Source organism: Scyliorhinus torazame, chromosome 4 (genome assembly GCF_047496885.1).
Source record: "Scyliorhinus torazame isolate Kashiwa2021f chromosome 4, sScyTor2.1, whole genome shotgun sequence".
In the NCBI taxonomy this organism is placed as follows: domain Eukaryota; kingdom Metazoa; phylum Chordata; class Chondrichthyes; order Carcharhiniformes; family Scyliorhinidae; genus Scyliorhinus; species Scyliorhinus torazame.
In genome coordinates, this window is record NC_092710.1 from 300,264,518 (window position 1) to 300,290,189 (window position 25,672).

General features: G+C 48.5%; 1 protein-coding gene across 1 annotated transcript in view; it reads right to left on the reverse strand.

Moving 5' to 3' along the window:
* Window positions 1-25,672, reverse strand: part of mettl24 (methyltransferase like 24) — a 374,921-nt gene that overhangs the window by 170,575 nt on the left and 178,674 nt on the right. The window contains exon 3 of the mRNA XM_072500008.1: window positions 18,954-19,093. Coding sequence (XP_072356109.1) covers window positions 18,954-19,093 — 140 coding nt within the window. The remainder of the gene's footprint in view (window positions 1-18,953; window positions 19,094-25,672) is intronic.

Below are 25,672 nucleotides of genomic sequence, written 5' to 3' on the forward strand. Positions count from 1 at the left end.
GCGCAATCCATTCCTACGCTCTACGTCACAAGCGTCATGACGTCAGACCACGCCCACTTAAAGGGGAAATGTCCCAAAATAGTGAAAAAAAGCCACAAAACACAATTCTTTCACCTGGAACGACAGCACAATGCCTGAACTTCGCCCAGTAGCTGAAAGTAACCTCCGCAGAACCCTGCAACAAGCAGTTAGTACCGCCCTAACAGATGATTTGGGCCTTGAAGACTACAACTCAGGCGAGGATTTCATCATTGGATGTGGCGTCCACAGGACCAAATCCGAACCGCAACGAGATGTGCTGTACATTGAAGCTTCCGACACAGTCATGGGCGAGTTCTTCGGATTTGAGGATCCTCAGCCCAGCATAGACGGCATCCCGACCCATGAGTACAGGATTCTGCTGCGGCCTGACGCCAAGAAACAGAGAGCGGTACAAGCCCACAGAGAGCGGCCTGACCCCAAGAGACAGAGAGCGGTACAAGCCCACAGAGAGCGGCCTGACCCCAAGAGACAGAGAGCGGTACAAGCCCACAGAGAGCGGCCTGACGCCAAGAAACAGAGAGTGGTACAAGCCCACAGAGAGCGGTCTGACACCAAGAGACAGAGAGAGATACAAGCCCACAGAGAGCGGTCTGACACCAAGAGACAGAGAGAGGCACAAGCCCACAGAGAGCGGCCTGACCCCAAAAGACAGAGAGTGGTACAAGCCCACAGAGAGCGGCCTGACCCCAAGAGGCAGAGAGTGGTACAAGCCCACAGAGAGCGGCCTGACCCCAAGAGACAGAGAGAGGTACAAGCCCACAGAGAGCGGCCTGACACCAAGAGACAGAGAGAGGTACAAGCCCACAGAGAGCGGCCTGACACCAAGAGACAGAGAGTGGTACAAGCCCACAGAGAGCGGCCTGACCCCAAGAGACAGAGAGAGGTACAAGCCCACAGAGAGCGGCCTGACCCCAAGAGACAGAGAGTGGTACAAGCCCACAGAGAGCGGCCTGACCCCAAGAGACAGAGAGTGGTACAAGCCCACAGAGAGCGGCCTGACACCAAGAGACAGAGAAAGGTACAAGCCCACAGAGAGCGGCCTGACGCCAAGAGACAGAGAGTGGTACAAGCCCACAGAGAGCGGCCTGACCCCAAGAGACAGAGAGAGGTACAAGCCCACAGAGAGCGGCCTGACGCCAAGAGACAGAGAGAGGTACAAGCCCACAGAGAGCGGCCTGACGCCTAGAGACAGAGAGCGGTACAAGCCCACAGAGAGCGGCCTGACACCAAGAGACAGAGAGTGGTACAAGCCCACAGAGAGCGGACTGACACCAAGAGACAGAGAGAGGTACAAGCCCACAGAGAGCGGCCTGATGCCTAGAGAGACAGAGAGAGGTACAAGCCCACAGAGAGCGGTCTGACGCCAAGAGACAGAGAGTGGTACAAGCCCACAGAGAGCGGACTGACACCAAGAGACAGAGAGAGGTACAAGCCCACAGAGAGCGGCCTGACCCCAAGAGACAGAGAGAGGTACAAGCCCACAGAGAGCGGCCTGACCCCAAGAGACAGAGAGTGGTACAAGCCCACAGAGAGCGGCCTGACACCAAGAGTCAGAGAGAGGTACAAGCCCACAGAGAGCGGTCTGACACCAAGAGACAGAGAGAGGTACAAGCCCACAGAGAGCGGTCTGACACCAAGAGACAGAGAGAGGTACAAGCCCACAGAGAGCGGTCTGACACCAAGAGACAGAGAGAGGTACAAGCCCACAGAGAGCGGCCTAACGCCAAGAGACAGAGAGAGGTACAAGCCCACAGAGAGCGGCCTGACCCCAAGAGACAGAGAAAGGTACAAGCACACAGAGAGCGGCCTGACCCCAAGAGACAGAGAGAGGTACAAGCTCACAGAGAGCGGCCTGACGCCAAGAGACAGAGAGAGGTACAAGCCCACAGAGAGCGGTCTGACACCAAGAGACAGAGAGAGGTACAAGCCCACAGAGAGCGGCCTGACGCCAAGAGACAGAGAGAGGTACAAGCCCACAGAGAGCGGTCTGACACCAAGAGACAGAGAGAGGTACAAGCCCACAGAGAGCGGCCTGACGCCAAGAGACAGAGAGAGGTACAAGCCCACAGGGAGCGGCCTGACCCCAAGAGACAGAGAGAGGTACAAGCCCACAGAGAGCGGTCTGACACCAAGAGACAGAGAAAGGTACAAGCCCACAGAGAGCGGTCTGACCCCAAGAGACAGAGAGAGGTACAAGCCCACAGAGAGCGGCCTGACCCCAAGAGACAGAGAAAGGTACAAGCCCACAGAGAGCGGTCTGACCCCAAGAGACAGAGAGAGGTACAAGCCCACAGAGAGCGGTCTGACACCAAGAGACAGAGAGAGGTACAAGCCCACAGAGAGCGGCCTGCCGCCAAGAGACAGAGAGAGGTACAAGGCCACAGAGAGCGGTCTGACACCAAGAGACAGAGAAAGGTACAAGCCCACAGAGAGCGGTCTGACACCAAGAGACAGAGAGAGGTACAAGCCCACAGAGAGCGGTCTGACACCAAGAGACAGAGAGAGGTACAAGCCCACAGAGAGCGGCCTGACACCAAGAGACAGAGAAAGGTACAAGCCCACAGAGAGCGGTCTGACACCAAGAGACAGAGAAAGGTACAAGCCCACAGAGAGCGGTCTGACACCAAGAGACAGAGAGAGATACAAGCCCACAGAGAGCGGCCTGACCCCAAGAGACAGAGAGAGGTACAAGCCCACAGAGAGCGGTCTGACACCAAGAGACAGAGAGAGGTACAAGCCCACAGAGAGCGGTCTGACACCAAGAGACAGAGAGAGATACAAGCCCACAGAGAGCGGCCTGACCCCAAGAGACAGAGAGAGGTACAAGCCCACAGAGAGCGGCCTGACGCCAAGAGACAGAGAGAGGTACAATCCCACAGAGAGCGGCCTGACGCCAAGAGACAGAGAGAGGTACAAGCCCACAGAGAGCGGCCTGACGCCAAGAGACAGAGAGAGGTACAAGCACACAGAGAGTGGCCTGACCCCAAGAGACAGAGAGCAGTACAAGCACACAGAGAGCGGCCTGACGCCAAGAGACAGAGAGAGGTACAAGCACACAGAGAGCGGCCTGACCCCAAGAGACAGAGAGTGGTACAAGCCCACAGAGAGCGGCCTGACCCCAAGAGACAGAGAGAGGTACAAGCCCACAGAGAGCGGCCTGACACCAAGAGACAGAGAGAGGTACAAGCCCACAGAGAGCGGCCTGACCCCAAGAGACAGAGAGAGGTACAAGCCCACAGAGAGCGGCCTGACCCCAAGAGACAGAGAGCGGTACAAGCACACAGAGAGCGGCCTGACGCCAAGAGACAGAGAGAGGTACAAGACCACAGAGAGCGGTCTGACACCAAGAGACAGAGAGAGGTACAAGCCCACAGAGAGCGGTCTGACACCAAGAGACAGAGAGAGGTACAAGCCCACAGAGAGCGGTCTGACACCAAGAGACAGAGAGAGGCACAAGCCCACAGAGAGCGGTCTGACACCAAGAGACAGAGAGAGGTACAAGCCCACAGAGAGCGGCCTGACCCCAAGAGACAGAGAGAGGTACAAGCCCACAGAGAGCGGTCTGACACCAAGAGACAGAGAGAGGTACAAGCCCACAGAGAGCGGTCTGACGCCAAGAGACAGAGAGAGGTACAAGCACACAGAGAGCGGTCTGACGCCAAGAGACAGAGAGAGGTACAAGGCCACAGAGAGTAGCCTGACACCAAGAGTCAGAGAGAGGTACAAGCCCACAGAGAGCGGTCTGACACCAAGAGACAGAGAGAGGTACAAGGCCACAGAGAGTAGCCTGACACCAAGAGTCAGAGAGAGGTACAAGCCCACAGAGAGCGGTCTGACACCAAGAGACAGAGAGAGGTACAAGGCCACAGAGAGTAGCCTGACACCAAGAGACAGAGAGAGGTACAAGCCCGCAGAGAGCGGCCTGACCCCAAGAGACAGAGAGAGATACAAGCCCACAGAGAGCGGTCTGACACCAAGAGACAGAGAAAGGTACAAGCCCACAGAGAGCGGTCTGACCCCAAGAGACAGAGAGAGGTACAAGCCCACAGAGAGCGGCCTGACCCCAAGAGACAGAGAGAGATACAAGCCCGCAGAGAGCGGCCTGACCCCAAGAGACAGAGAGAGGTACAAGCCCACAGAGAGCGGCCTGACCCCAAGAGACAGAGAGAGGTACAAGCCCACAGAGAGCGGCCTGACCCCAAGAGACAGAGAGAGGTACAAGCCCACAGAGAGCGGCCTGACCCCAAGAGACAGAGAGAGATACAAGCCCACAGAGAGCGGCCTGACACCAAGAGACAGAGAGAGATACAAGCCCACAGAGAGCGGCCTGACACCAAGAGACAGAGAGAGGTACAAGCCCACAGAGAGCGGTCTGACGCCAAGAGACAGAGAGAGGTACAAGCCCACAGAGAGCGGTCTGACACCAAGAGACAGAGAGAGGTACAAGCCCACAGAGAGCGGCCTAACGCCTAGAGACAGAGAGAGGTACAAGCCCACAGAGAGCGGCCTAACCCCAAGAGACAGAGAGAGGTACAAGCCCACAGAGAGCGGCCTAACCCCAAGAGACAGAGAGAGGTACAAGCCCACAGAGAGCGGTCTGACACCTAGAGACAGAGAGAGGTACAAGCCCACAGAGAGCGGCCTGACCCCAAGAGACAGAGAGAGGTACAAGCCCACAGAGAGCGGCCTGACCCCAAGAGACAGAGAGCGGTACAAGCCCACAGGGAGCGGCCTGACGCCAAGAGACAGAGAGAGGTACAAGCCCACAGAGAGCGGTCTGACACCAAGAGACAGAGAGAGGTACAAGCCCACAGAGAGCGGTCTGACACCTAGAGACAGAGAGAGGTACAAGCCCACAGAGAGCGGCCTGACGCCAAGAGACAGAGAGAGGTACAAGCCCACAGAGAGCGGTCTGACCCCAAGAGACAGAGAGTGGTACAAGCCCACAGAGAGCGGTCTGACACCTAGAGACAGAGAGAGGTACAAGGCCACAGAGAGCGGTCTGACACCAAGAGACAGAGAGAGGTACAAGCCCACAGAGAGCGGTCTGACACCAAGAGACAGAGAGAGGTACAAGCCCACAGAGAGCGGTCTGACACCAAGAGACAGAGAGAGGTACAAGCCCACAGAGAGCGGCCTGACGCCTAGAGACAGAGAGAGGTACAAGCCCACAGAGAGCGGCCTGCCGCCAAGAGACAGAGAGAGGTACAAGCCCACAGAGAGCGGCCTGACACCAAGAGGCAGAGAGAGGCACAAGCCCACAGAGAGCGGTCTGACACCAAGAGACAGAGAGAGGTACAAGCCCACAGGGAGCGGTCTGACGCCAAGAGACAGAGAGAGGTACAAGCCCACAGAGAGCGGCCTGACCCCAAGAGACAGAGAGAGGTACAAGCCCACAGAGAGCGGTCTGACGCCAAGAGACAGAGAGAGGTACAAGCCCACAGAGAGCGGTCTGACACCAAGAGACAGAGAGAGGTACAAGCCCACAGAGAGCGGCCTGACCCCAAGAGACAGAGAGAGGTACAAGCCCACAGAGAGCGGCCTGACCCCAAGAGACAGAGAGAGGTACAAGCCCACAGAGAGCGGTCTGACACCAAGAGGCAGAGAGAGGTACAAGCCCACAGAGAGCGGCCTGACCCCAAGAGACAGAGAGAGGTACAAGCCCACAGAGAGCGGCCTGACCCCAAGAGACAGAGAGAGGTACAAGCCCACAGAGAGCGGTCTAACGCCAAGAGACAGAGAGAGGTACAAGCCCACAGAGAGCGGCCTGACGCCAAGAGACAGAGAGAGGTACAAGCCCACAGAGAGCGGTCTGACACCAAGAGACAGAGAGAGGTACAAGCCCACAGAGAGCGGTCTAACGCCAAGAGACAGAGAGAGGTACAAGCCCACAGAGAGCGGCCTGACGCCAAGAGACAGAGAGAGGTACAAGCCCACAGAGAGCGGTCTAACGCCAAGAGACAGAGAGAGGTACAAGCCCACAGAGAGCGGCCTGACGCCAAGAGACAGAGAGAGGCACAAGCCCACAGAGAGCGGTCTGACACCAAGAGACAGAGAGAGGTACAAGCCCACAGAGAGTGGCCTGACACCAAGAGACAGAGAGAGGTACAAGCCCACAGAGAGCGGTCTGACGCCAAGAGACAGAGAGAGGTACAAGCCCACAGGGAGCGGCCTGACCCCAAGAGACAGAGAGAGGTACAAGCCCACAGAGAGCGGTCTGACGCCAAGAGACAGAGAGAGGTACAAGCCCACAGAGAGCGGTCTGACGCCAAGAGACAGAGAGAGGTACAAGCCCACAGAGAGCGGTCTGACGCCAAGAGACAGAGAGAGGTACAAGCCCACAGAGAGCGGCCTGACCCCAAGAGACAGAGAGAGGTACAAGCCCACAGAGAGCGGCCTGACCCCAAGAGACAGAGAGTGGTACAAGCCCACTGAGAGCGGCCTGACGCCTAGAGACAGAGAGAGGTACAAGCCCACAGAGAGCGGTCTGACGCCAAGAGACAGAGAGTGGTACAAGCCCACAGAGAGCGGCCTGACCCCAAGAGACAGAGAGTGGTACAAGCCCACAGAGAGCGGTCTGACACCAAGAGACAGAGAGAGGTACAAGCCCACAGAGAGCGGTCTGACACCAAGAGACAGAGAGAGGTACAAGCCCACAGAGAGCGGTCTGACGCCAAGAGACAGAGAGTGGTACAAGCCCACAGAGAGCGGCCTGACCCCAAGAGACAGAGAGTGGTACAAGCCCACAGAGAGCGGTCTGACACCAAGAGACAGAGAGAGGTACAAGCTCACAGTGAGCGGTCTGACACCAAGAGACAGAGAGAGGTACAAGCCCACAGAGAGCGGCCTGACCCCAAGAGACAGAGAGTGGTACAAGCCCACAGAGAGCGGTCTGACACCAAGAGACAGAGAGAGGTACAAGCTCACAGTGAGCGGTCTGACACCAAGAGACAGAGAGAGGTACAAGCCCACAGAGAGCGGTCTGACGCCAAGAGACAGAGAGTGGTACAAGCCCACAGAGAGCGGTCTGACACCAAGAGACAGAGAGAGGTACAAGCCCACAGAGAGCGGTCTGACGCCAAGAGACAGAGAGTGGTACAAGCCCACAGAGAGCGGTCTGACACCAAGAGACAGAGAGAGGTACAAGCCCACAGAGAGCGGTCTGACGCCAAGAGACAGAGAGTGGTACAAGCCCACAGAGAGCGGTCTGACACCAATCACAAACAGCAGAGGACCCAGAACTGATCCCTGCGGTACGCCACTGGTAACTGGGCTCCGGGCTGAATATTTGCCATCCACCACCACTCTCTGACTTCTATCGGTTAGCCAGCTCGTTATCCAACTGGCTAAATTTCCCACTATCCCATGCCTCCTTACCTTCTGCATAAGCCTACCATGGGGAACCTTATCAAATGCCTTACTAAAATCCACGTACACTACATCCACTGTTTTACCTTCATCCACGTGCTTGGTCACCTCCTCAAAGAATTCAATACTTGTGAGGCAAGACCTACTCCTCAAAATCCGTGCTGACTATCCCTAATCAAGCAGTGTCTTTCCAGATGCTCAGAAATCCTATCCCTCAGTACCCTTTCCAATAATTTGCCTACCACTGAAGTAAGACTAACTGGCCTGTAATTCCCAGGGTTATCCCTATTCCCTTTTTTGAACAGGGGCCACGACATTCGCCACTCTCCAATCCCCTGGTACCACCCCTGTTGACAGTGAGGACGAAAAGATCATTGCCAACGACTCTGCAATTTCATCTCTTGCTTCCCATAGAATCCTTGGATATATCCCGTCAGGCCCGGGGGACTTGTCTATCCTCAAGTTTTTCAAAATGCCCAACACATCTTCCTTCCTAACAAGTGTCTCCTCGAGCTTGTATCCTCTCCAACAATATGGCCCCTCTCATTTGTAAATACTGAAGAGAAGTACTCGTTCAAAACCTCTCCTATCTCTCTATAACAGGTAGCAGATTTAAAACAGAGATGAACAGGAATTCACTACCCCAGAGTATGGTGGATGATGGGACATTGAGTAAATTTCAGGAGGAGGTAGACCGATTTTTCATTGGAAATGAAAGAAAGGCTGATGGAGAACGGGCAGGAAAGTGGAGTTGAGGCTGAGAGGTGATCAGCCATGATTGAATGGCAGAGCCCCTCGAATGGAGGGGCTGAATTGCCCAGTCCTGCTCCTAGTTCTTATGTTCGAATTCACGTGGAGTATACTCTGAAGAGTGTGTCTGGCATTCACAGTCTGTGGAATGTCAAATCATAACATAGACAGGCGTCATGCGGCCATCGTGTAAAGCGGCTCTTTCATTAGTCTTACTCCTTTACAACATTCCGAAAGGCCTTCCCCTCGTTGAGAGTTTATCTAATTGCCTTTTAAAAGTTACCATTGAATCGACTTCCTCCATCTGGTGCCAGACTTCCTGCTGGTCCATTTTTCCGTAATCTTTCTATGGTTACTCTAATTGATAGCAAATGGGAATAAATCATTCTCCATCCAATGGTACTTACAGCCTGATGCTGACTGCAGTTAATGGCTGCTCTGCCATGTGGTGCCTTTATCTTAAGTGTCATGGAGTGATGCCCTAGTGTGCAGCTAAGTGGAAGGGCTACAGAGTGCGTACCGAGCTACTACTTCAACCACTTCTTACCTCTGGCAGCCCTGATGGGTTATTATTTTAATCATACCTGGTTTTAAATTTTGTGACATCCTTGGCTTTATAAATAGAGTGTTATAGACAGGGAGGGGATTACTTTAAAATGCTCTGATTTCTCCTCTCACTGCCTGGCTGTAGACAGGAAGGTGTTTTTGATTTCTCATTTCCCCCCTCATAAGTGGCCCATTTTCTCCAACCCTTAGGTGTGTTCTAATCCTTTATGAATAACTCACACAGCAAACTCGGGGTAAGATAAAATAAAAGGGTCGGTTTACTTTACACACGCACTTACGACACACACACACGACACGCAGGAAAGGGGTTTCGCAACATCCATCCCTTTTTGCACTCATATAATGAAGGAGGGTTGAGGAAAAGAAATGGAGTACAGGGCCAGACCTGGTTGACTATCGCAGGGAGATCTGTCTTTCCAGAAGTGAGGACCTCCACGAGGGGAGAAGGCATGTCAGATTCAATTAGTCTTGAAGGCACCAGTTCCAATATTTCAGTAGTTTGCAGTGTAGATGAGGACCAGGCAATTGTATCTGGACAGAGCTCCTTCTATCTGTTCGATGGTAAGATGGTAGAAACATAGAATTCCTACAGTGCAGAAGGAGGCCATTTGGCCTGTCGACTCTGCACCGATCCTCTGAAAGAGCAGCCTACCTAGGCTCACTCCCCCGCCCTATCCCCATAACCTACCCTGCACATCTTTGGACCCTAAGAGGCAATTTGCATGGCCAACCCACCTAACCTGCACATCTTTGGACTGTGGGAGGAAACCAGAGCACCCGGAGGAAACCCACGCGGACGCGAGGAGAAAGTGCAGACTCCACACAGACAGTCACCCAAGCCCAGCATTGAACCTGGGTCCCTGGAACTGAGAGGCAGCGGTGCTAATCACTATGCCACCGTGCTGCCCGTAGACAGACACAGGCTGCTACCTGGAATCCTGTGTTCTTCAGAGGTCAGACAGTAACTGAAGATAAGATCCAACAGCTTCTTAATTAAATGAATTCAGATAGCTTGGTCATGTGACAGGGTGGTTCTGGGCAAGGCCTCCATGGAAACCCATTGCGTTTGGGAGCAGGTAAGAGTCAGGCCATTGACATCACAGTGGGTATTAGAAGTCAGAAACAGCTGCCTTTCTCCTTGGAGACATGGCATCTCTGGTGGCCAGAATTCTACTTTAGAAATGCAAAGATACCTGGTGCAACTGCAGGAAGGGTCATTAACACCATTTTTGTTTAAGATGTGGAGATGCCCGCGTTGGACTGGGGTGAGCACAGTAAGATGTTTTCCAATACCAGGTTAAAGTCCAACAGGTTTGTTTTGAATCACTATCTTTCGGAGCGCAGCTCCTTCCTCAGGTGAATCTTTTTTGTTTAAAGATAACGAGACTCTGCTGGGGTGTCTGAAGGTTAGACATTCCTCTGTTATGAGTCATGACTAGTCAGGGTAAAGCCTTGTCCATTTTTAAAGATAAAAATGATAATTTCACAGAGTAGCCTGGTTTGTATTTCTATTTTCATACCTGTCTCAACCAGGACAAGAGTTAGAGGATTGTTTGTTGTGTTTCATAGCTCAACATGCCTGCTATTTGATTGTTTGATATAGAATAACCCATATTGCCCATCAGTTGATGTTAACTCTGGAACAGGAATAAGAAGTTGGACAGAATAACCAGTGCTAATCAGTCTTGCTCTGGGATTGTGAACTCTGAGAGACTCCCAGGTCTTGTTAGTATTTTCCAAAGCATACTCCCACCTCCAGATGTCAGCTGGTGAAGGGTAGAACTGGAGCCAATATTTTCACACTTCATCAAGCATTTATATGCAGTGTTACATATTGCAAACAAGCACCTCTTGACCCAACCACTACAGTTTCAATCAGTTTCCATGTATGGCGGTGAATCCCGGATAGTCTAATCTGTTTTTAACATTTTGTATTCATTTACAGGATGCGGGCATCACTGGTTATGCCAGCATTTATTGCCCATCCTTAGTTGCCCTTCAGAAGGTAGTAATGAGCTGCCGTCTTGAAATGCTGCAGTCCTTGAGGTGTAGGTACACCCACTGTGCTGTGGGGTAGGTGGAGGCAGGGGGGGGGGGGAGTTCCAGGATGTTGCCCCAGCGACAGTGAAGGAATGCCGATATATTTCCAAGTCGGGGTGTTGAGTGACTTGGATGTTAAGTAATGGGTTAAGAGACATTGCAATTAGTTGTCTCATTTATGTTAAGTATCCATTAATTGACACTGATATGTAAAGGGGCTTCAGGTGGCCTCTGTCAGGTGATGTAAAGTGAGAGTTTTATGCAAAGGCTGTTGGAAGGAAATAAATGTGTGTTTGTGAAAAAAGAACAGAACTTTAGACTCTTCATATCACAGCAACTAAAACGTCTAACAATTGGTAGCAGAGGATGGTTGCTGTGTAAATGTGAAGGGTTGAAAGATACAACTTTTCCAGATCAAACCAAGGAGTGAGTGAGAAAAGAAAAGAAAAAGGGATATATGGCTGAACCGAGGATAAAGATGGCTGGATATGACTATCCTCCCTTATTTTCTGAAAGGGAATTGTACGACCAATGGAGAAGTGCAGTAGTTATGTGGACTAAGGTAACTGCTTTGGGAAAGAGAAAACAAGGTATGGCATTGGCTCTTTCTCTACCATATGGCAGTAAAATCCGAAACAAAGTGCTTTCTGAGCTGGAATTGGAAGAGTTAGACTCAGAAGAAGGTCTGGAGACTTTATTACATTATATGGATAAGATTTATAAGAAAGATGACTTGTTAAGTGCGTATGAAGCATGGTCGGATTTTGATAAGTTCCAGAAAATGGAGGATATCTCCATGGAAGACTATATAATGGAATTTGGCAGACTATATAAAAGGCTGCAGAAACGCAACCTGGAATTTCCACAGTCTGTGTTGGCCTTTAAATTATTTGACTGTGCTCGAGTGAGCAACATGGATAGGCTCCTGGTTTTGACAGGAGTTCAGTTTACTGACAAGGATACCTTATTCGAACAGATGACAAAAGCTTTACAAAAGTTTCTGGGGAAACATTCGATTCCGATGGCTCTGATGACCCAAATAGGTCAGCCTGCAATAAGGCAGAATATGGAAGATACACTACTAACAGGATGGTGAAATCGTATGGCTACGAACAGGGCTCAAGACTATAGACAAGGAAATTATGAAGACAGAAACCCAGTTAGAACCTACAATAGGAAGATGAACCCCAGAAATGCACGTGGCATGATAAATCGATGTTTTCGATGTGACTCTCAATACCATTATGCTTTCAACTGTCCAACTCGTTATGATAGAGTGTTTGAAGCGACACATGATACGGAAGAGTCCGAAGAGGAAAAAGATACGGACCAGAAAGAAGGCATTGTCCTATTGACAAGCAGTTTTACGCCGGTAATGAGGGTGTTGGTTGCAGAATCCTTCAACTGTGCTGTATTGGGCAGTGGCTGCACATCTACTGTGTGTGGAATTGACTGGTTAAAATGTTACCTGGACTCTTGGAGTGCTGAAAATCGTAACAAGGTTAAGGAATTTGAAAGTTCCACAAGTTTCAGGTTTGGGGATGATAATACTCTGAAGTCGCTGAAAAGAGTGGGGATCCCTTGCAATATTGCCGGAGTGAATCATTTCATTCGCACGAATGTTGTATCAAGTGAGATACCTTTGCTTCTGAGCAGACCGTCGATGAAGAAAACACACATGAAACTGGATATGGAACAGGATAAGGCAACAGTTTTTGGAAAGACGGTGGACTTACAATTTACACAGTCGGGACACTATTGTATTCCACTACTGACAAATAATATTTCAAGTAGAGTGGTTAAGGATGCGTTAATGGCAGTTGAAAATGGGACTTTAGCTGATTAAAAAGCTTGTGGTATTAAAACTGCATAGGCAATTTGCACATCTGTCTCCTCGGAGGCTGAAAAATATATTAAAGGGTGTAGGGGTAAGGGATGACGACTATACTAAACTGATAGAACAGGTTAGTGACCGCTGTGAAGTTTGTAGGAAGTACAGAAGGACACCAGCATGACCGATAGTAACCCTACCTTTGGCCAGGGATTTTAACGACATTGTGGCCATGGACCTTAAGATTTGGGATAAAGCAAATAATATATTTATTTTGCATTTTGCAGATTTAGCAACCAGATTTAATCAATCAATGATTGTACGAAGTAAAGGAAAGAGAGTAATTCTGGATCAAATCGTGGAAAAATGGATAGGGACAGGAATGGGTCCACCGGCAAAATTCCTTACGGACAATGGGGAGAATTTGCTAAAGACGAGTTTAGGGATATGTGTGAAAACATGAATATCAGAGTTATGAATACGGCTGCAGAAAGCCCATTTAGTAATGGTGCCTGTGAAAGAAATCATGCTGTCATCGATGACATGCTTCGGAAAATTTTGGCAGATCGACCAAATTGCAGGCTAAATTCAGCTTTAGCATGGGCAGTACATGCAAAGAATTCATTGCAGATGGTTGGGGGCTATAGTCCTTAACAATTAATGTTTGGTAGAAATCCTAAAATTCCGTCCATTTTGGATGACCAGCCTCCAGCTTGGGAGGGGACTACAATTAGCTCTGGTTTTGCTGAACATTTAAATGCATTACATTGCAGTAGAAAAGCTTTTTTGGAAGCAGAAGTCTCTGAAAGAATTCGCAGAGCTTTAAGACATAACGTACGGCCATCAGATGCCGTTTTTCAGCAATGAGGCATGGTATACTATAAGAGAGACAATTCTAATGAATGGAAAGGCCTAGGGAAGATCATAGGCATAGATGGCAAAACAATTATTTTGCAACATGGTAATCAAACTGTTAGGGTACATTCATCAAGGATAATGGGTACTGATTACAAATTTTCAAATTTAGACAGAGCAGACAGACATGACGAGGAACCAGAGTCATCTGGTACGCATGTGTTACAGAACTATGAGGACCAATTAACTGATATAGACAGGGTTTCTGTGGAGGAACGCAATACTTCTGATGAATTAGAACAGGCCATTTTTCCGAAAGGGCAACTGCCAAAAGTTGGTACAAAAGTGACATACTTGCCTGAAGGGTCTAGTCAATGGAAGGATGCAACTGTTATTAGTAGAGCAGGGAAGGCCAAAGTATAAACATTGGTTGAATGTACAGCATTCAGGGGAAGGAGTCAAGACAATGGATTGGGAAAACGAAGTTCAAAAATGGAGGGCACAGAAATGCAGTGCCAGTTCAGATAGTACATCGGATAGTGAACAGGTCCGCAGGAAAAGGTCGAGAACTATTGAAAGGACATTCCACAGCAGAAGGGAAAGATCAAGCAGTAGCAGTACAGAACGAGATACCAGGCGGGAGAGGGGATGTAGTTTATCAAGATCTCGGAACATGAGTAAGACTACGAATACTAATAGGAGTAGAAGCCCACATGCATGTGAGATTTTGGTGGCTTCAAACAAATTAGATGAAAAAGTTATCAAAGAAGCTAAACAGCAAGAATTCCATAGTTGGAGTGAATTTGGGGTATACACGGAAGTACCGGATAGGGGACAAAGAGCTCTATCCCTTCAGATGGATTTGCACGGAAAAGGTTCTTCCGGATGCAAAGGCCAGGCTTGTGCCAAGGGGATTCGAAGAAAACTTAGAAGACAGGATTTAAGGGTAGATTCACCTACAGCAGGAAAGGTTATTTTAACGATCTTCTTGGCTCTATTAGCCACAAAGGCATGGGAATGCAAATCTATAGATATAAAAGCTGCCTTTTTGCAGGGGCATCAGCTCCAGAGAGACATTTTTCTCCAGCCTCCTAAAGAAGCAGTTAACACAGAAGGGGTACTCTGGAACTTGAACAAATGTGTATATGGATTAAATGATGCACCTAGAGTCTGGTATTTTTCAGTAAGGTCAGTTTTGTTAAAGTTAGGCTGTTGCCAGTTGAAAGAAGATCCTGCAATGTTTTACTGGCACTATAAAGGAAATCTTTCTGGCATTTTTATGATGCATGTCGATGATTTTTTGTGGGGTGGGACTAGTGATTTTGAAGCTATTGTAATCTCTGGTTTGAGGAAAGAATTCAGGGTTGGCAGTCAGGCTTCCGGTGCATTTAAATATATTGGACTGGACATTGGACAGACTAAGTTAGGGGCAACTTTACGTCAGCAATCTTATTTGGAAAGCATCAGCCCAATCGCAATTAGTCGGGGCCGAGTTTCACAAAAAGACGCAATGGTTTCAAAGATAGAAAAAGTGCAACTGCTAAGTTTAATTGGGCAACTGAACTGGTTAGGTAGACAGACTAGACCGGACGTGAGTTTTGATGTCTTAGAGTTGAGTACAAAAATGAATGATCCCAAAGTGGAAGATATAATAAGAGCAAATGAGGCGTTGGCCAAACTAAAAATGCAGGAGTATGTTTTGAAGTTCCCGGTTTTAGGTGACCTTAGGCACTTGAAATTCATAGTTTATAGTGATGCGCCCTACGCAAATTTGTGATGGGGTTTCAAACGCAGGAGGTTTTATAATTTTCCTTTTGGAGAACAATGGTAAATGTTGCCCGCTTGTGTGGGAAACAAAGAAAATAAGGAGAGTGGTAAAAAGCACTTTGGCTGCTGAGACGTTAAGCCTTGTAGAGGCGGTGGAGACGGCCTTTTATATAAGTATGATTTTGACAGAAATCTTGGGATTAGGGGATTTGGGTAATATACCTATTGACTGTCACATTGACAATAAATCCCTGTGGGAAAATGTGCACTCTACAAAATTGTCAATGAAAAGAGGTTACGGATAGACATCGCAAGTTTGAAGCAGATGTTAGACAGAGAGGAAATAACAAAAATTAAATGGGTCGACAGGAGTTATCAACTGTCAGACTGTTTTATGAAAAGAGAGGCTAGTTAACAGAAACTTTTGGATATTGTTAATAAAGGGCGCTTGTTTCTGTGACTGTTTTTTTTTTCTTTCTCGTACAAACAACAACAAAAAAAGGGTGGAAATCATGTGTGTGTTTTTGAGGTTCTCAAAATTTTGTTTTCACCTAATTATTATTTTTTTTCCAAGGAAGGGGAGACTGTTAAGTAATGGGTTAAGAGACATTGCAATTAGTTGTCTCATTTATGTTAAGTATCCATTAATTGACACTGATATGTAAAGGGGCTTCAGGTGGCCTCTGTCAGGTGATGTAGAGTGAGAGTTTTGTGCAAAGGCTGTTGGAAGGAAATAAATGTGTGTTTGTGAAAAAGGAACAGAACTTTAGACTCTTCATATCACAGCAACTAAAACGTCTAACAGGAGGGGAACCTCCAGGTGGTGGGGTTCCCAGGTATCTAACACAGCTAATACTCCCTGCATACAATCAAACACAATTAATGTGCAGCTAACGCTCAAAACCAATTAATAACATGGAGACCAATGGAAAGGGTTGGGATATTGAATGACGGGGGTCAAGGTATCACCAAGAACTACTGGAATGGTTCCCGGCCTAGTTAAATGAGGAAGGAAGGGTGTTGGGAACAATTGGGACCAGGGAGAATGCCTGGGGCATAGGAGACTCGAGTTATCCTTGTGGGGGCGCCCAAGAGAGAAAAATCCAGCCCTCACTTTCTTCACTTTTACCGTCCTCTTATTTCAGGGGCTGTTTATTTCTACGCTTTTCCTGAGTTTCAATGCTGCTGCTGATGCCAGCACCCAAAATGCCTGACCCTCAAGTATGGGGTGTCAAACCTGTCCCCTCTCCTGCGTCAGCGAAGCACAAAAACCAGCAGAAAATGCTTCACCTCAAACATGTCAATCATTTCTGATTGAAGGGACATCGGAAATGCACAGAGGCTTTTGTTGTGCAGCAGCATTGCAAAAACACCAAGGCAAAACTGTGCACGGGTGTGACGGATGATGCACCAGGAGCAGAACCGCAGCGACAGAATATCCGCTGCAGCAATAACTCTCAATAACCAATGGCTCCAACACGGTATTTGTCACAATCTGCTCTTTTAAAGCTTGGTTCAAAGATACAATGAAGGGCTCGCACTAATCCTAAAGGGAACCTGCTCCCTAGTTGTTCGGATGCACCACTCTGCTGATGACTAGAAATCAGTTCAGAGAGAAAGAAATAATACATTTTCATTTTCGTAGCGCCTTTCATGTTCTTTGATCGTACGAGGTGTTTCATCGCAGTTGAGGTACTTTTGAAGTGTAGTCACTGTTGTAATGTGGGAAGCACAGCAGGCAATTTGCACAAGGCAGATCCCACCAACAGAAATGAGTTTATGAACAGAAAAATTGATATTTTTTAACTGATATTTGTTCTGTGATAAATAATTGTCAGGATATCCATTCTTCTTCAAAACAGTGCCATGGAATCTTTGACACCAACCTGAGCAGACACATTAAGGATCCATGGTTTAATGCCTCATCCAAAAAGATGGCATCTCTGCATTTTGGGAGGCCTTACAAGGCAAGGGAATGTACAATGAATGGTAGGATGCACAGAGGACCAGAGGGACCTTGGAGTGCACATCCAAAGATCCCTGAAGACAGCAGGACAAGTAGATAACGCGGTTAAGGAATTATATTGGATATTTGTCTTTATTAGCCGAGGCATAGACTATAAGAGCAGGGAGGTTATGATGAAGCTGTATAAAACACTGGTTAGGCCACAGCGGGAGTACTGTGTGCAATTCTGGTCTCCACACTATAGCAAGGATGTGATTGCACCCGAAAGGGTGCAAAGGAGATTCACCAGGATGTTTCCTGGACTGCAGAGTTTCAGCTATGAAGAGAGGCTGGTTCGGCTGGGGTTGTTTTCATTGGAGCTGAGGAGGCTGAGTGGGGTCCTGATTGAGGTGAATACAACTATGGGGAATATAGATAGGGTAAATAGGAAGAAGCTTTTCCCATTAGTAGAGGGGGCAATAACCAGGGGGCATAGAACACTGTCTGTGTGGAGTCTGCATGTTCTCCCCGTGTCTGTGTGGGTTTCCTCCAGGTGCTGCGGTTTCCACCCACAAGTCCCGAAAGACATGCTGTTAGGTAATTTGGACATTCTGAATTCTCCTTCAGTGTACCTGAACAGGCGCCGGAATGTGGCGACTAGGGGCTTTTCACAGTAACTTCATTGCAGTGTTAACGTAAGCCTTCTTGTGATAATAAAGATTATTATTATTAAGGTAAGGAGCAGGAGATTTAGAGGGGATCTGAGGAAAAACCTTTTCACCCAGAGGACTCTGGGAATCTGGAAATCCTCACCACACTTAAGAAGCATTTAGATGGGCAGCACGGTGGCGCAGTGGTTTAGCCCTGCAGCCTCATGGCACCGAGGTCCCAGGTTCAATCCCGGCTCTGGGTCACTGTCTGTGTGGAGTTTGCACATTCTCCCCGTATCTGCATGCTTTTCGCCCCCACAACCCAAAGATGTGCAGGGTAGGTGGATTGGCCCTTAATTGGAAAAAATGAATTGGGTATTCTAAATTTAAAAAAAGGAAACGAAGCATTTAGATGAGCACTTGAAACGCCATCGCATACACGGCTACGGACCCAGTGCTGGAAACTGGGATTCGAATAGATAGGTGTTTGATGGCCGGCACAGATACGAGGGGCTGAAGGGCCTCCTTCTGTGCTGTAAAACTCTGTGACTCTATGACAGTATCGCACTCGATCAGCGCTGCGCTGAAGTGACACCCTAGATTATGCGCTCAATTATCTGGAGTGGAATTTACGACCTTCTGTCTCAAAGGTTGAGAGTGCGGCTAGGAAAAGCCAAAAGTTTAAATTGTTATCTTCAGTTACAAATTCGGTCCCTTTTTCGAGGGTCTAATTCTGTTCGGGATGTCATTTTCAAAAACAATGTTTAGCAGAAAGTGATTCTTCAGGTTAAGGTGAGCATTGCCTGCAGGGTTGTCACTACTGACTGAATAAGAGACGGCAGTTCTTTTTTAAAATAAATTTAGAGTACCCAATTCATTTTTTCTAATTAAGGGGCAATTTAGCGTGGCCAATACACTTACGCTGCACGAGGATGGGTTGTGGTGGGCGAAACCCACGCAAACACGGGGAGGATGCGCAAACTCCACACGGACAGTGACCCAGAGCTGTGATCGAACCTGGGACCTCGGCGCCGTGAGGCAGCAGTGCTAACCACTGCGCCACCCTGCTGCCTAAGAGTTGGCAGTTCTGATCAACAACTTGAAATCAGAATTCTGAACCGTTCAGAATCACACTCACCCGACTGAATAAATCCGGCACTTCTTTCTGTGGATCTGCTGAGCAAGGTGAAAGGTATTGTCCAGGCAAACAGGCCATGGTTCCTGGGTGGTTTCCAGGCTGCCGCTCACACTCTTTTCATCCACTTTGTAACAGGAAATCTGTACAATGACAAAAGGAAATTGGTGCTCACATCTTTTAAATATAGGCATTGAAAAAAAAAAGGGTGCAATGCCTGACGGTTGAACAAATTGCGGATTTCATTTTGGGCCCACAGAGCGATGGTAAATATAGTTATCTCATCTAAGGCTGAGCAACAAACTCGGACAGGATGAAGGTATAAGTAGGTGAGCACCAGTCTCAAAAACAAAGTTATTTACCACAGCTAAGTGAACCTCTATGCTACTGAACCAGTATCTCGGAGGCGTGGACTAATAATCCAAGAGCACGCGAGTTCAAACCCCACCATGGCTGCTTCAATTCAGTTAACGGGATCTAGAAATAGAGAGTCGGTATCAGTAAATTTTAATATATTGAACTATCATTAAAACCCGAATGGATGGCTACAGTTTCTCAGGGAAGAAACCCGATTGGTCTGGCCGATATCCCACTCCAGTCCCGCAACAAGGTGGTTGATTCTGAAGTGGCCCAGCAAGCCCCCACAAAGCATCATCAGTGTTTCAAGGGCAGCTAGAAATGGACAATAAATCCCAGCCTTGCCACCAAGAATTAATTTGAAAAATTAATGAAACTTCATTGATTTATTATCTTATATTTTTTTACTACTTAAAACATATCAAAGGTTTTACATCCTTTTTTTATTCATTTACGGGATCAGGTTCACTTAGGTTAGGCCAGCATTTATTGCCCATCCTTAGTTGCCCTTCAGAAGGTGGTGGGGAGTTGCCTTCTTGAACCGCTGCAGTCCTCCTCAGATGCTGTTCGGGACTGGAGGCTTTATGGGCGGCACGCAGAGATAGACCCCCAAATGTCTGCAGTCGAGATTGGAATTCTACGTCCCAATCTGGGTGCAGCTGAGGAGATCGTCGCACCCAATCAAATAAACCCGAAAGTACGGGTGGATTTCGGAAAGGTCAGGCCAGGCAAGGTGAACTTTGGCTGCACTGCACCTGACTGTAGCACTCAGCTGAAGTGGAAAGATGGGGGGGGGGGGGGGGGGAAAGAAAATTGGCGGTAGTACCTTTGTAAACTGAACTGGTCCTAATAAAGGCACTGAAGAAACCAACAACAACCTGCATTTATAGAGCATTTATGTCCCAGAGTGCATCATTGATTTGTAAGAAAATAAGCCTAAGAAAGATATTAGGGAAGACACTAACTGCTTTACAAACGAGAAGATGGTGGAGAAGTGGAAGGGGCTTAGGGAAGGAAACTGAGGCAGGAGGCCAGGAATGTGTCCTTTCATTACAGTATGAACAGCCGTTACTCCAAGGACTATTAGAATCCATCTGGGGAAGCCTAATAGATCAGAGGACAATATATCGAGGGCTGAGGCCCAAAATAATAAGCCTGCAGTTCACCGTGACACGAGTTGGAAGCCAGCTGCTTCTTCATTGCACCTGGTAATTGAGCGGGGTGAGAAACATGACACTTACTTTCATCCTGTACACATGTGGGCAGTCACAACATTGTTATTGATGCCGGATGAGATTACGACAACAAGGAAAGAGATCAAATGGAAGTTAACAGTGCAAGTTCCAATGAGACTGTCATGATATACAGACATGCAGATAATGATATACAGACAGGCAGCTAATGAGCACAGAGAACAGGACATGACCAATGAGCAGGTAGGACACTCAGGGGTGGTATCTCACTATAAAAGGCAGGAGGCACTCATACTCCGCCTCTTTCCACTGATGAACATCTACAGAGTGAGTCAGGGTGTATGTACAGTATCACACCTCCAGCACGTGGCTAAGAGCTAGTCTGGTTCAGTCAGACAGAGTAACCACACTTAGGTTAGCAGAGAGTCGAACTCATAGAGAACTGTGCTAACTGTGCTACTGGTTCAATAAATCAGATTGAACTAACTTCAAGGTCTGGAGTATCTTTTGGTTAAAGCTGCATCCAGTTGCAGCCTGTGTTATCCCAGAGTACATAACACATCATGCTACCAGGAGACTGCTTAATCTAGGTGGTTTACCTCAGTCCATTCCGTGACAACCAGCGAATGTATCCCGGCACCATGGAGAAGATTCAGGCTCCTCACCAGCTCAGGACCTCCGGCAATCTCAGTGCCAACTGGCGGACATTCAAGCAAAAGTTTCTGCTGTACATCGAAGCTTCAGACCTCGTGGGTGTGTCTGATGCAAGGAAGATCGCGCTTCTCCTCTCAACAGCGGGTGATCAAGCCATCAAACTCTTCAACTCTTTTCACTTCACCGGAGGCCACGACACGACAAAGTTTCAGACCATCCTGGACAAGTTTGACAGTCACTGCGACGTGGACACCAATGAAATCTTCGAGCGCTACATATTGAAACAGCGTCTACAAGGTAAAGATGAATCAACTCCTTCTTAACTAACCTCCGCCTGCTAGCGCTGTCCTGCAACTTTGGTGATATTGCTGACTCCATGATCAGAGACATAATCGTTTTTGGAGTTCACTCTGATCCTCTGAGAGAGCAGCTACTGAAAATCATGCATATGATCCTGCCAGTCGTGATTGAAACATGCACAGTGCATGAGCACGCCAAAAATCGCTATGCCCAGTACAAATCGGCTGAAAATGAGAAACTTGCCTCCCACGAAGCAGAGAGTGTGCAGGCCATCTCCCGGATGCAGCGCCTCAGCATTGATGAAAGCGGCCAGTTCGCGAGCTTTTCCCGGAGCCCCACGCATGCGCGATGCGAACGGGATAACGAAGCGGCCGACACCCGCACTGCGCATGTACGACGACGCACGGAGCGTCAGGACGCCGACGTCATGACGTGCTCGAACCGAGGCAACGCCCACTCAATGAAACACTGCCCTGCAAGAGGCAGGCGATGTTTAAACTGCGGGATGCCTGGGCACTATGTAGCCTTGTGCAGGTCTGCACCACCAGTCAGGGGCCAGCGCTCCCAATTCCGACGACAGCACATTCAGAGTGTGCAACAACGATTACAGAATTCTGACCCTGGCAGCACAACGGATCCAGAGGAAGAATGCCTGGACTCCACCTACTGTGTGGGCATCATTACCAAATGTGAATATGCCACATCCAACTCATCACAAAGTCAATCCATCCTCGCTGTGGATTCTGATTGTGGTGATATACATCACTGTAAGTACACAAAGTGTTAATGTACATACACTACACCTAGCTAGACACTAGAGGGAGCACCAGAGACATGACACACAGTCAGTCAATAGGTCAGTAAGATAGGACACGACCAATGGGCATTCAAGATACACACAGAGGTGACACTACCACAGGAGGGCATTACACCAACCCATATAAAAGGACACATCACACATGCTCAGTCTCTTTCCAGTGGAGACACTCAGTGAGTACAGACACAGGGTTGATTGAAACACATCACACCCACCACGTGGATTGTAGCAGACTGGTTCGTCAGTCTGAGTAGCTATAGCAGGATTAACAGTAGCGTTGAATCCAAGTAGGAGAATTGTTAACAGTAATGAACGTGTTAAAGCTATCTCCAAGTCTGAACCTTCCTTTGTCAGAGTGCACATCAAGGAAGCAGCTTATGCTACGTCAAGAGCATAACAAAACATGGTTCCAGGAGTGAACTGTTAAAATCCATATAGTTACAACTCAGCAAACAGTGACAACCAGCAACAACACCCAGTCAAGTTGATGTTCGGGATTCCGGTTCCACAGCAGCTCAGGTACCAAGGCAATCTCAGTGAAAACTGACCATGGTTCAGGCAGAGATTCGAGATCTACCTGGTAGCGTCCGACTTAGATGGCGTGGCGGATGCAGAGAAAATAAAGCTTCTACTTACCATCGCGGGTCCAGAAGCAGCTGAAATCTTCCAGACCTTCAAATACTCAAAGGGGCAAAACAAGAGCGGCTTCCAGGCAGTCCTGGACAAATTCCAAGAATTCTGCGAGGAACATACAAGAAGGAAAGGTAAAAGAGGCGCCAAAACTCACCGCGAGGTAGGCTTGTAGCAACGAACGGCAGTTTTGAATTGCAGCCACCTTGGAAAAGGTGCTGCACATGCGCAGTTGCGCAAAGAGCGCACATAATGGGAAGGTCCATTTGCGCATGCGCGAGAAGCAGCGTATGCGCAATTGAGGACAAGGCCCCAAGTAAAGGAACAGCAATCTGCGCATGCGCAATTGCATCCTACGCACTACGTCACACGTGTTGTGACGTCAGAGGCCCCGGACCACGCCCACTTAAAGGGGAAATGTCCCAAAACACGAAGAAAAAAATTTAAAGCCGTAAAACCCGATTCACCTGGAACGACAGCACAATGCCTGAAATTCGACCAATAGCTGAAAGTAACCTCCGCAGAATCCTGCAACAAGCAGTTAGCACCGCCCAAAGAGATGATACAGTCCTTGAAGGCTATGACTCAGACCTTGAATTCTTCTTTGGACATCCCGAGCCCAATGCCAGCTCCAACACAAAACGTGATGATATGGTCTTGGAAGACAACGACTCAGACGAAGCTTTCACCTTGGGAGGCTATCCCAGTACCAAGTCCGAACCGCAACTAGACGTGTTGTACATTGACGACCCCGACGACGAGTTCTTCGGATTGGGGAATCTTCAGCCCAGCATATATGACATCCCGACTCGTGAGTGCAGGATTATGCTGCGGCCTGACATCAAGAGACAGAGAGCGGTACAAGCCCACAGAGGGCGGCCTGATGCCACACAGAGAGTGGTCCATGCACCGTGAATGGTTCCCGACTCCACACAGAGACAACTGCACGTCTCCACACAAGAAGTGACTCGAATGACACAAGCCTCCACAGCGAGCTCGTGGACAGACTCCACGATAGAAGCAACGCAAAACTCCACAGCGCAGTCCTTGCATGAACAAGACCATGAGGGTCGAGCAACCTCCTCTGAGCAACCAGCAGCAGACAATGCAAGTCTGCCACACTCAAGTGGACAACAGAAAGACTATGACAGTCTGCCAAGCTCAAGTGTACAGCAAGCAGACTATGACAGTCCACCCAGATTATTTGAGCCACCAGAAGAAGACTCTGATGGTCTACCCAGCTCAAGTGAATGAATTACCACCACAAGCATCGAAAGAAAAAAGAGTCCAGATCAGACAACAAAGTGATTTGACCATTTCTTGGTTCCTTCAGCACAGGGACACTGATGGCATTTACAATGCAATGCCACCATCAACATCACCAACTCACCAACCAAACAAGAAAGCCACTTGACCATAATAATTGATGAACTTTGGACTCATACATATGATTTGGACTTATTGTTTAATGATCACTGTTATCATAACTTGTACAGAGCATCACTTATCTACCTGTTTTTGTTCAATTTTCTTTAACACTATACAGAAAATATGTAACACGGAAAAAGGGGGGATGTGGTGATATACATCACTGTAAATACACAAAGGGTTAATGTACATACACTACACCTAGCTAGACACTAGAGGGAGCACCAGAGACATGACACACAGTCAGTCAATAGGTCAGTAAGATAGGACACGACCAATGGGCATTCAAGATACACACAGAGGTGACACTACCACAGGAGGGCATTACACCAACCCATATAAAAGGACACATCACACATGATCTTCCTCTTTCCAGTGGAGACATTCTGTGAGTACACAGGGTTGATTGAAACACATCGCACCCACCACGTGTATTGTAGCAGACTGTTTCGTCAGTCTGAGTAGCTATAGCAGGATTAACAGTAGCGTCGAATCCAAGTAGGAGAATTGTTAATAGTTTAATAAACGTGTTAAAGCTATCTCCAAGTCTGAACCTTCCTTTGTCAGAGTGCACATCAAGGAAGCAGCTTATGCTATGTCAAGAGCACAACAAAACACTGCGGACGAATGGCGTGCGGTGATGCAGGGCAACCACTGCTCTATCCAGTTTAAGCTGGACACAGGTGCTTCTGACAACCTCCCCTCACAGGCAGATTTCAAACGCATCAAGAAGCCCCCCAAGGTCCTTTCAGCAGCCTGTAGGCTCCTGGACTGCAACGGAAATGCCATCACGGCACTGGGATCCTGCCATCTACTCGTCTCCAACCGGAGCACCCATGCATGGTTATGTTTTGAAATTGTCAAGCCAGATAGGGCATCCCCACTTGGCGCGCATGCCTGCAAGCAGCTGAACCTCGTGCAGCGGGTTTACACAACAACATCCTCCAATGTGGATCTTCAGGTCGGCATTGACGACATCCTCTCTCCGTATCCGGATGTGTTCGACGGGATGGGCATGCTGCCATATCGACACAAGATTCTGCTACGACCTGATGCCAAGCCAGTGGTCCACGCACCAGGCCGGGTCCCGGCTCCGCTGAGGGAGCTCAAGGATCTTCAGCAACAGGGCATCATTCCCAAGGTAACCAAACCGACTGACTGGGTCAGCTCGATGGTATGTGTTAGAAAGACTTTGGGAGACCTGCGCATCTGCATTGATCCCAAGGATCTTAATAAGAATATAATGCGTGAACACTACCCCATCCCGAAGCGGGAGGAACTCACCAGTGAGATGGCACACGCACGTTTTTTCACCAAGTTAGATGCGTCACATGGATTTTGGC